The sequence below is a fragment of the Choloepus didactylus genome, chromosome 8 (assembly GCF_015220235.1).
Source record: "Choloepus didactylus isolate mChoDid1 chromosome 8, mChoDid1.pri, whole genome shotgun sequence".
Classification (NCBI taxonomy): Eukaryota; Metazoa; Chordata; class Mammalia; order Pilosa; family Megalonychidae; genus Choloepus; species Choloepus didactylus.
This window is the reverse complement of record NC_051314.1, coordinates 129,436,389-129,447,874: the sequence shown is the minus strand read 5'-3', so window position 1 is coordinate 129,447,874 and position 11,486 is coordinate 129,436,389. Positions and strand designations below refer to the sequence as shown.

The window sequence follows — 11,486 nt, the reverse complement described above, 5'->3', positions numbered from 1 at the left end:
CCTCGGGTCCCGGGGAGACGGACTCGCCGGCACTCACATCCGGCTGCGCGCTCTCAACAAACCACGCCGCGGCTGCAATGTATAGGGCGGATCTGGGGCGGCTGGCAGGCGCGGCTTTGGAGGGGTGTGGGGGGATCGAGAAAGATCTGGAAGAAGCCGGTTGGACCGGCAGACGGCCGGGGGAGGGTCAGGGAGGGCTCTGAGGGGTGGGGGTAAGGGTGTACCCTGAGTCCGAGGGTGCCAGGAGTAGGGGGTCAGGGTACCAGGTTGCCAGCGGGAGGAAGCAACCAGGTTTAAAAAAAAAGAAATTCATAAACGCGCCCTTAGCACCAAGGACCCGAACCGGCCGAGCCACTGCCGTCTCCAGAAAGTTCTCCGCCCCCACCCCCTTGGCGCCCCGCTCCAGCTCCTCCCAGCCCCTCCCTCCGGCCGTGGGGTGGGACCAATCGCTCCCCGGGCCACTCTTCACGCACCTCCTCCTGCTCCCGCGCCCGACTCCGCCGTGGGCCGCGAGCGCGCGGGCAGCCAGAGGTGCTCGAGCCTCCCGCCGGTTTGCAGCTCAGCGGCCGTGCTGGAGCTCTCCCATCGCACCCCAGTGCGGGCGGCTCCGGCGGCAGACAGGGCTAGGCGCGCGCCCAGGGTCCGGCTCCCGAAGTAAACGGCGCACCGGGCAGCGATGACCGCGGAGGAGATGAAGGCAGCGGAGAGCGGGGCGCAGTCGGTGCCGCTGCCCCTGGAGGGAGTGGACATCAGCCCCAAGCACGACGAAGGCGTGTTGAAGGTAAGAGCAGGGCATACGCCTGCCGGACCTGGGGCTCCGGGGCGCCCGAGGGCCTGCTGGAAGCGTCCGAGCCCCGGGCGTTCATCGCAGCCGCCCTTCCGCCGGGCCGGGGAGCCCGCGGGCCCCGGGAGGGTCGGGGACTGCCGCCTCTGCAGCTTCTCGGCCATTCGCCGAGTGGGTGTGCAGCCGGCGGCCGGTTGCATCGCCTTCCTGGACCCGGCTGCGTTGTTTGAAGGGTGAGAAGGCCCGCTACCGGCTTCGAAGAGGGGTGGCCTAGGTGCACTGGCCTCAGCATGGCCATTTGATCGGACCCGTGGAAGCTTGTTGTCTGGACTGAGGGCCCTAGGCTCCCCCAGCCCCGCAGCGCCTGGGCTGGGGAAGGGGACCGAGGCTGCAGCGCCAACTCCAGCGTGCACCGTGCCGCGGGACGGAGGGGCGGGGCTGACACGGTGCACGCGAGCCGTAGGTAGGGGGCCCCCGGCGGCGTGCACCGCGGCCGGGGCGGGCCTGCTCGGAGCCCGCCTCTCCCTCACCTCTCCTCGACCCCTCGGCCGGGGCCAAGCTGCCGGTTCCTTCTCTGCCGTCCTCCTTCGTTGGTGGTGGTGGCGCGAGAGCGCTCCTACCCTTGGCAGTTAAATGTTAGCTAGGATGTGAAATGGCGAAAAGAGTATTTGCCTGGCCCAGAGACTTTTGCGGGACCTGGCGCTCTCTAGTTCCCCCTTTTCCGAAGGCTGGGATCCATCTAGGTCACCCGCTTAGCCATGCTTTCCCCCTTTCCCCCAGGCCGTGGAAGACGATGGAGCGGTGCATGCCGGGACCTGTAGTTCCCTGCCTACCTTCGTTCCACCTCTACCCCTCTCCACTCTCTTTCCCCCACCTCATCTTCGGGAGTTGGGGCTTCGGGGCGTGGGACCGGGAGGAGGTGCTTTACTTTGGAACCTGCTGCTGAGTAACCGCCTGACTGCAAATAGCCAGAGGCGCGGCGGGGGAGGGGTCTAGGACTCTGGGGGCAGGGCATCTTGACCTGTGTCAGGACAACCCCAGGCGCTTCAGAGCAGGTTGTAGCAGAGAGTCCAGGATGGCGAAATCCTCGCCCGCGATTCATGCCCTCTCCCCATGCCTTGTTTCACCTCATCCTGCCTTCCTGCTGCTCAGATCTACACATGTGTGTGACCTGAGCAAAGCTAGGGACCTTGGGGAAGTCAAGCCCCTTCTCTAACTGTTCTCCCTGTGGGCTGCTGTTTCCCCCTCTCTCTCCAGCATCCGGGTGATTTCTACAAGGTTATTATTCCAGGAAGGGTTATTTACCTTTTATTGTCCCCTTTCACCTTTTGTTTTCAAGTCCCCAGTCCATTCTAGCATGGGAGCTTCCTCAGAGGTCTGTGGGATCCCCTTTTATAAATGCTAAAGAGGACAATAGAGGTCTGTAAGTTCCTGGGAAATACACTAGTCTTGAAATAAAGGACTTAACTAGCCTCCTGGTTAGGAATACTTATATCCCAAGTCAGAACTTAGGGCCTGATTTGAGAACCTCTGTGCTTGTCTATAACCTGTATTTCTTTTTCTTTTACCCTTTCTGGATGTTCCTATTCTCTTCATTACTCATTTTCCTCTCATTCTCCTAGTTCCAAAGCAGACCCTGATCTGATGACCACTGGCGTTTAGGAAGAACAAAGACTTGTAACATGAGTACTTCCCCCTTCACTGATGAACGTGATAATCTTTTAGTCAACGCTTTATGGATTTAATCCTCCAACAACTCTAGAAGATGGGGATTATTAGCCCCATGTTACAAATAAGGTTTAGAGAGTTTAAGCGACTTAAACTTCAAGATCGTACAACAAAAATTTTAACTTGGGTTTTCAAGCCAAGTCATGCTGCATCTCAAGAAAGGTGGGGGAGATTAGCTGCAAAGTCACCAAGCTACTAGGATCAGAATCATTTGAGGACTGGTCGTTTAGCCCACTTATAAGTAGGCAGGGGCAAGTGGAAGCAGACGAGTCCGTCTGTGTTCCCTTCAGAGGTATGCTGGCTGTTTGGGTTCCCCTTTCTTGGCCATCCCTGGGGTGTGGACTTTCTCCCCTTCTTCCCAGGTCATCAAGCGAGAGGGCACAGGCACAGAGATGCCCATGATTGGGGACCGGGTGTTTGTCCACTACACTGGCTGGCTGTTAGATGGCACCAAGTTTGACTGCAGTCTGGACCGCAAGGACAAATTCTCCTTTGACCTGGGAAAAGGTAGGCCTGCTGGGTGGGTTGATAGGATAGGCTTTGAGGGAGTTATAAGGTGCAATGAGTGGAAGCCATATTCTCATAAGCTCAAGAGGGGGCAATTTATCACAGTTTGACAGTTCGAGGAGACTATCCTCCCTTATTTTATTGTTTCTCCTTTTTCCTCCACTGTTCTGTGCCTGTATGAATTTCAACCCCTCTTTTCTCATCAGCTCTCAAAACTTCTCTCCTTCAGAAGTGGACTGCTTTGTTTCTTGAGCTCCTTTGTCACAGGGCTGAGTGATCTCTTAGAGTTCTGAGACCTGACAGCACTTGCATGATCAGGGATTTTTCCACAGCTGGCTCCATTTCTAAAGGGTGTGCAGCCTCTCCTTGGGTGGTACAGTAAGGTTCTCTGGTCAGACCCCGACTAAGGAGGGCCCATTTGCCTTCTGTACCTGCAGGGGAGGTCATCAAGGCTTGGGACATCGCTATAGCCACCATGAAGGTGGGGGAGGTGTGCCACATCACCTGCAAACCGGAATATGCCTATGGTTCAGCAGGCAGCCCTCCAAAGATTCCCCCCAATGCCACACTTGTGTTTGAGGTGAGTGTCGGGCCACAGAGAAGAAGGCAAAGAGCCTTATCTTAGCCCCGTGCCTGGCTGCCGTCCAGCCCTTCCTGTCTTTTGGAGACAGTGTAGCCGAGGCTGAGGGCCTGGCCTTAGAGGAGGAAGAGAAATGGAGAAGGTAGCCGGCTCTGCTGTGCACATAGCCTGCTGCTGCCAGCAACTGGCCACTGATGGAGGTTTCAGGTGGGATGGGATGGCCACGAGCCCCTCTTCAGACTCAAAGCTGTGTAAGAGGCTGAGGCATCTTTATCTCTAGAGCAGTGCCTGGGGAAGATGGGTTGCAACGTCAGCTGAAAAGAGTCAGGAGATCAGAATCTATATGTTCAGTTGTAAAAGCAAAGAACATTGGCGCTCTAGAGATCCGAGGGGGAAGAGATGCCTCCCCCATGGATTGAGGGGGTAAGGAAAGGCTTCAGTGAGAAGTTACCATTCTTTGGTCTGCAAGTGGTTGAGTCAGTCAGTGGATACTTGGAGAATGTTCAGAAGACGACTGAGTGTTTCTCACGGAGCTGAATGAAGGCTGGCTGGAACATGCCCTTCTTGTGTGGAGGAGATAGCAAATAGATTGATCTCCTGGGGCTAACTAGAATTCGGGTAGCCTGCCCACCTCTGTCAAAGGTAAGACTAGGGCAACTCCCGACAACTTAGCAAACCTGACCATGGTTGTCAAATCTGGTCTGGCAGCAGGATTCTCCAGGACAAGGGTGTATGTCACTGTGGAGGATTCAGTGCTCGTAGGAGCTGTGTCCCTTCATGTCTTGTACCGCAGGTGGAGCTGTTCGAGTTCAAGGGAGAAGACCTGACAGAAGACGAAGATGGTGGAATCATCCGCAGAATACGGACTCGGGGTGAAGGCTATTCCAGGCCCAACGAGGGGGCTATTGTGGAGGGTGAGGCAGTGCACTCTGGGGGTGTAAGCAAGAATCTAGAGTTTGGGTTTTCGGTGCTCATTCTGATAGTTAGGCCCTGAGTGGCTTTGGACAAGTCACTTCCCTTCTCTGAGCATGTATGCTTGTCTGCAAAATGAGGGGTTGGACCAAACTCTTAAAAACCCCCCAGGACTGAGAAGGCAACAGGGGCATCTTGGGGCAGGAAGCGATGAGGCGACACGGGGTGGTGGCCTCCTTGCTCTGTCGCCTGCCCTCACGCCCCTGTGCGCGGCCTCTCCTCTACACCAGTCACAGTGGAAGGGTACTACAAGGACCAGATTTTTGACCGTCGGGAGCTCCACTTTGAGATTGGTGAGGGGGAGAGCCTGGACCTGCCTTTTGGGTTGGAGAAAGCCATTCTGCGCATGGAGAAAGGAGAACATTCCATTGTGTACCTCAAGCCCAGGTGAGGGGTGGGCATATCTAGATGTTCACCAAGAGTTGAGCTGTTTGGCCATTTGTGTCCTTTTCCCTGTGTGTTCACTGCTCCCACAGCCCAATAGCCGGTTCCTGTGAGTTCCTTGGGACTCTGGGCACAACTCATACACCGTTACAATCTCTGCATCACATCCACAAGTGTGGCCACAGTCCTCTGTCTCAGATCAGTCTTAGCAGCTACTGGTTCTCCTACCAACGACAAGATTTTCATTCATTTCCCATTAATTCTTTCCATCATTAACCAACTGTTTACTGAAATACACCTACTATGTGCCAGACACAGTGCTGAAAACCCCAGAGGTTCAAAGACTAATGGAACATTGTTCCTGCCTTCCAGTGAGATGTTATTTAAGTTAATAATCTTACAAGTTACTAGAAAGATAAGACGCTGAGGGACCTCCCAATTGTCGGAAGAAATCAGGGAAGATTTTGCCAAACGGGAAACAATTGAAAACTTGAACCAGTTCTCAAAGGACAGGGAGGTACTTTCCAGGAAATGGCCAGGAAGCCTTTTCAGCCTGGAGCAGGTAAGAGCTGCTGAAATGACCTGAAGTTGTCCTTGTCCTCACCCCACCCAGCTATGCTTTTGGCAGCATTGGAAAGGAGAAATTCCAGATCCCACCAGAGGCCGCGGTGAGATACGAAGTGCACCTGAAGAGTTTTGAGAAGGTACGATTGCTCAAGGTTTTCCCTATCCTGGAATCAGGCCCTACCCTGGAGGGTCACCCTAGTTGACAATTTTGTTTCTCCCCTGGGATGCGGCAGGTCAAGGAGTCCTGGGAAATGAGCTCAGAGGAGAAGCTGGAGCAGAGCACCATTGTGAAAGAGAGGGGCACGGTGTACTTCAAGGTGAGCCAACACTCCCAGAGAGGTTTCTTTGGGCCCACCTTTGCCCTGATAGCTACATCATTTTCTGCCAAGGAGTGGCCAGGCTGGCACCTGCAGCCTTCACCTCGTATATCTGTGCCCACTGTTATTGCCTTGGTATGAGGCAGAGGGGATCTCTGGTGCCCATGGGCCACCAGTGTCTACGAAGTGAGGCAGCCCGGTACCCCTGAGCCTCCCTTCCATTCTAGGAAGGCAAGTACAAGCAAGCTGTACTGCAGTACAAGAAGATTGTGTCCTGGCTGGAGTACGAGTCGAGTTTCTCCAGTGAGGAAGTGCAGAAGGCACAGGCCCTTCGACTGGCCTCCCACCTCAACCTGGCCATGTGTCATCTGAAGCTCCAGGCCTTCTCGGCTGCCGTTGAAAGCTGCAACAAGGTGAGGCCCCTTCAGGGGGGTTGAGGTACCATTCGGAGGCAGGCTGGGTGAACCGCCTGCCTGTGTGAAACTTGCCCTCAGTGAGTGGGGCGGGGGCAGGAGGATGGACCAGTAGGAACTCTGAGGACTAAGGACCCAGGCAAAGGGGGTGGGAGAAGCGGGAGCCTTGGCTTGAGTGGAGGGAGACTGTTGGCACAGAAGGAGGAGGCGCTGGCTGGAACGAAAGAGTTTTCTCCTATCCTGGTTCTTGTCCTCTTCTGTTTACCTATCTGCCTGTTCCTTCCTAGACCTTGGTCCTTTCCACTTAATGCCCCAAGATATGCCCCAGTGGGGTGGAGCCAGCCATTTCCCTTCTTCCTCTTCCTGCTGAGGGCTACCTTTGGAAACCTAGTCTAAGCCAGGTGAGCGGCAGGGTCTGAGTCTCCCTCCGTTGTTGCTTCCTCCCTGCATCCTTAGGCCCTGGAACTGGACAGCAATAATGAGAAGGGCCTCTTCCGCCGGGGAGAGGCCCACCTGGCAGTGAATGACTTTGACCTGGCACGGGCTGACTTCCAGAAGGTCTTGCAGCTCTACCCCAGCAACAAAGCCGCCAAGGCCCAGCTGGTTGTTTGCCAGCAGCGGACCCGCAAGCAGCTCGCGCGGGAGAAGAAGCTTTATGCCAACATGTTTGAGAGGCTGGCTGAGGAAGAAAGCAAGGTGAGGGCTGATGGGGAACAATGAGGACAGATAGAAAAAGAGGAGGCCTTGCCCTGTGGGCTCTGTGTGTCCGTGCCAGTCCTGGAATTGAGAAGTTGTCCTCTTCCCTGGAGCAGTTGTGTGTTCCTTCAGTAACAGCCCCTGCCAGTGGTGCTATCTTCTATGACAGGACTGAAAACCCACCCCAAAGCCCTAGGGATTGGGAGTTGGTCACTCTGAGTATATGCCCTGGCTTAGGTTCTCTCCTGTGCCTAGAGCCTTTGACAGGAGCCAGATAAGCATGCTTGTGTTTTGGGTTGTTTTGTAAATGGGTGTCTTCGTTTCCTAGGGCTGCTGTAACGATACAAATGGGGTGACTTCAAACCAGAGAGAAATTTACTTTTCATAGTTCAGGAATCTAGAAGTCTGAAATTAAGGTGTCAGCAGTGTTGGCTTACTCTCAGGGCTCTTGCGGGAGAAACCATCCCAGACCCCTCTTTAGCCTCCAGTGGTTGCTGGCAGTCCTTGGTGTTCCTTGACTTTTAGATGCATCACTCCAATCTCTGCCTCCATCTTCACCTCACCCTCTGTGTGTCCGCTTTTCTTCTTATAAAGATACCACCCGATGGATTTAGGGCCCACCCCAATTCAGTGTGACCTCATCTGAACTTCGTTACATCTGCCAAGTCCCTATTTCCAAATAAGGTCTCATTCTGAGGTTCTGGGGGGGACACTATATTCAGCCCAGCATAATTAACGATATGTTTACATAGTTACATTCAAACTACACAAAGGACTGTAATAAAAAATTTCTGTTCCCACACACAGGCAACCAACTGATATTACTGGTTGTTGTATCTTTCGGGTATATTGCATACATCCACACACGAGAACATTTTATATTGTTTTCTCCCTTTTCTGTCATAGAAAAGACAACATGCTGTATCTGTTATTTTCTGTATCATGCTTTTTTCACATGATAATCTCTGGAAGCTCATTTCACGTCAATATATGAAAGAGCTTTCACATTCTTGTATTCCACTGTGCAGCTGTATCGTACAGTAGTTAACTAGTCTCCTGTTGTTCAGTCTTTCACTATTGTACACCAGTGCTGTGAAAGAAATATAATGTGAACCACATATGTAATTTAAAATTTTTTAATGTCCGTGTTTTAAAAAGGTTAAAAAAAATGAAATTGATTTAATGCATTTTAGTTGACACAAGGTATCTTAAACTTTCTATTATTATATATATATTTTTGGATGCTGGGGCGTTGGAATGGCTGGAAGGAGGTAAATAACATGGCGGAATTGTATCCTATAGCATCCCTTGGGATTTGCTCTATAACTGCTTGTTGAATTGTGCCTTGAAGGGCTTCAGCTTTCTGTATATACCTTGTATTGCATAATAAGTAAAACTAAAATTGTGGAACTGTAACGCATAACAATTTTTGAAACTGCCTATATGACTGCTTGTTGAGCTGTATGTTGAGAGATGACACCTTTCTGTATGTATGGTATATTTTACAATAATGGAAATGGCTGAAGTTGTGGGGGAAGAAACATTTCAACATAAAAATTACATTGACTTTTTTTTCTGAAACTGAATCTTCCAACTCCCATGTGTATTTGACAAAATTGAGCACCTTAATTTGAGCTGGCCTTATTTCAAGTTCTCATTAGCACCTGTGGCAGTGGCTGGTGGCTACTGTATTAGATGAGCACAGTTCTAAACCATATTGCAATGAATGGCCTCGTGCACGTATATGCAGGTATATCTTTAAGCTGAATCTAGAACGGGAATTTCTGTTTATATGTAATTTTAATAGAAATTATTAGGTATGTTTTAGTACTTGAGGGACGAGTGTTTGTTAGAACAGACTGTGCGTGGTGCCGCATACCACCAGCTCAGTTGAGCACAGGCAGACGAGAGCAAGGATGTGAAGAAAAATCACTTTCCCATCTGAGGCACAGGGCGTAGTGAGAGATGGGATTCAAGCTCTTCCTCTCCCTTTCTTCTTGCAGGTCAAGGCAGGCGTAGCTGCAGGAGACCATCATAAAGACACAGACTTGAAGGACGAGCAGAAAAACGATGTGGCGGGGAGCCAGCCCCAGGTGAAGACAGAAGCGTAGCGTCTCCCCAGCCCTCCTCCTGGGGCTGCCTGCCTCCCCGGCTCCCGGCCCTCCACCACCCTATTAGTTTTGTAAAAACTGAAGAATTTTGAGCGAATTAGACCTTTATTTTTCTATCTGGTTGGATGGTGGCTTTGGGGGGAAGGAGGAAAGGAGTAGGCTGGGGAGATGGCGGTGGGGGGTAATTTTTAGGTGGTGTCTCCCCCTATTCCCTTCCCCCTTCCCCCTTCCCCCATTACACATAAACATATGTCCACCCACACGAACTCATCAGAATGTTAATTTATTTTGCTTCCTCTGTTTGCTAGGTCCATTTTTCAAATGGTAGAAGGGGGCGAGTGGTAGGGACAGGGGCAGATGTGAGACGAGGGTGGAGAGGGAGACTCTCAGGCAGCTGTTTCCTCATCCTTTCCTCCCAGTCCCTTTCCAGACATGTGGCCTCCGTGTGGGTGCTAGGGGCATGGGAAAGCTCTGCTGTGCCCGTTCCTTCTCTTTTCCCTTCCTCACCCCAGATGGTGTGGCTGATGGTGTCTTCTGGTGTCATGGTGACCACCCCCATTCCCCCTTCCAGCGTTCCCCCTCCTGTGAGTTTCCCTTCTTGGCCAAGCTGCGTCCCTCCCCCACCCTCTTCAGCCTCTTCTCTGCATGTTGCTGAAGGTCCAGGCTCTCCTCAAGTTCCATGCTTGAGCAATAAAGTGGAAACAATGAAACCTGGGTGTCAGGCACCCCTTTCTGTTTAGCCTGTGATAATAAGCGTGGGTGGCTGTGCAAGGAGCAGGGGACAGAATTAAGGCGTTGTCCCACCTGGGGAAGAGACTGGCTTCAGCTGTAGAAGCCCTGGTTGGGCAGGAGCAGCACTAGTGCCAGGCCCCCTTGGCACCACACAAGCCACAGCTCCCCAGGGCTCCCTGCGACAGCCTGGCATTTTCTAATCGCTCTAGTGTTCTTCCGTGTTTAGGAAGAGGAAAGGCTAAGCCCCCAAAGACTAGGGAACATGCCTGTGTGTTTTGAAGTGTTTTTTTTTTTTTTTTTTGTCTACTTTTGCCTAACTTGTCCGGTAGAGCCATTTTTTTGGGCTACTTAGCAACGTAAAGTCCCTGGTGCCACACACACATCAGGCACCTTTTACACAATTAAGGTAAGAGGTAAGAGTGAAGAACTTAACAGACAGGGAATAGGACTCATTCCCACTCACTTTTCATTGTGTTTTTTCCTACTTATACTTTGACCCTTGAGTCCCACAGCCCTGGGAGAAGCCAAGGGGCATGAGTCACACCGAGGTGCCTCCATTTGGTCTGGGCTGCAGGCCAGAGCCTATATCTGTGCCCTTAGCCTTCTCTTCCTGTGGGCTGTCCATCCCTTTCCCCACGGTGATAGGGGTTGTCTACCTCCATGTGCCTGTAGTTCCTTCCAGAAGAAATTCCCCCATACTTTGATTGTGGGAGATTAATTTAGTCCTGGAGTCGGACTAAACTGCGGGAGTTCTAGTCTCCCCATGTCACTGCTGGGTTCACGTCACAGTCCTGTGCTTCCGGGGTTTGTAGCTGGGTCCTTTGGGTATTTCAAGATTTGACTGTTAGGCTAGTGATAACAGCCAACCCTTGTTACACATTTGGGAGGTAAGCCTAGCACTGTCCCAAGAGCCTTGTGTGGATTAACCTTAACCCCAACAAGTATCATACAAAGGAGTGTTATCCCATTTTACAGACAAGGAAACCAAGGCTCAGATATTAAATGGAAAGAAGGTCTGCCTGAAAGGCAGCATCTCTGAACTAAGCCGGGCACTGCATGAAGATCTTGTGACCTCTAGCCGGTCCTAGCTTCTTATCCTTGTTTGCAAAATAGGGCGACAGACAAAAAAAAGCACTTGTAAGGTCCTTTCTAGCTCTTCCGTAGGCATGCTTCCGTCGGATTCCAAGAATTTAAAACTTAACTGCACTTAATGTAAAACACTGAAGACAGATAAAGCCTTAGTTTATGTAATGCTAAAATTATCTTGTGAGAATGTTTTGTTAAAATGGCTAAAATCCTTTAAGCTTAAAAATACTACCATATACTCAGCTCTGCTCTCTATCCATGCTCATGTTAATTTTCCTGTCAGTTGCACCCTCCTTGCTACCACTTAGATCTTCGTATGTGTAGAGAATGTGCTTGAAAACTAGTAGAGTAGCAGCTAGCACTGTTAGATATTACTACAGATTTGCAAGTGGTCCCTCTGGGAAAATTAAAACCAGGCTCACCTTGTCCCATTGCTGCTCCCTCCCCTATGTCGCCACGCCCCCAGCCTCATCTGCCAAAGGTTCCTGCCTTGTATTCCCTCTTGCCCCACCTGCAGTTAACTCTGCACTGCATCCATGTCATGCCCCTCTCACTGCCTAAGACCCTGTCAGTGGATCCCTCCTCCCCCTCAACGCAGGCTGAAGACCA

At 51.8% G+C, this 11,486-nt stretch overlaps 1 protein-coding gene across 2 annotated transcripts; it reads left to right on the top strand.

Moving 5' to 3' along the window:
- Nucleotides 1-485: 485 nt before the first annotated feature.
- Nucleotides 486-9,769, top strand: FKBP4 (FKBP prolyl isomerase 4). Of its 2 annotated transcripts, none has more exons than XM_037847035.1 (10): nt 486-781; nt 2,875-3,019; nt 3,457-3,599; nt 4,393-4,513; nt 4,802-4,958; nt 5,569-5,659; nt 5,756-5,839; nt 6,067-6,252; nt 6,709-6,948; nt 8,952-9,769. In XM_037847035.1, exons 1-10 carry the CDS (start codon nt 677-679, stop codon nt 9,057-9,059), a joined length of 1,380 nt encoding a protein of 459 aa, XP_037702963.1. In that variant the 5' UTR covers nt 486-676; the 3' UTR covers nt 9,060-9,769. The 2 variants fall into 2 exon arrangements, with proteins under 2 accessions (XP_037702963.1, XP_037702964.1); XM_037847036.1 differs by having other exon boundaries at nt 488-781; nt 1,565-3,019.
- Nucleotides 9,770-11,486: the final 1,717 nt, after the last annotated feature.

Excerpts from the sequence above, each read along its gene's own strand:
- FKBP4 (XM_037847035.1), top strand. The coding sequence starts at position 677 with ATGACCGCGGAGGAGATGAAGGCAGCGGAGAGCGGGGCGCAGTCGGTG. Across the intron at positions 5,660-5,755 it reads ACCTGAAGAGTTTTGAGAAG|GTCAAGGAGTCCTGGGAAAT; the intron begins GTACGATTGCTC and ends GGGATGCGGCAG. Across the intron at positions 6,253-6,708 it reads CCGTTGAAAGCTGCAACAAG|GCCCTGGAACTGGACAGCAA; the intron begins GTGAGGCCCCTT and ends CTGCATCCTTAG.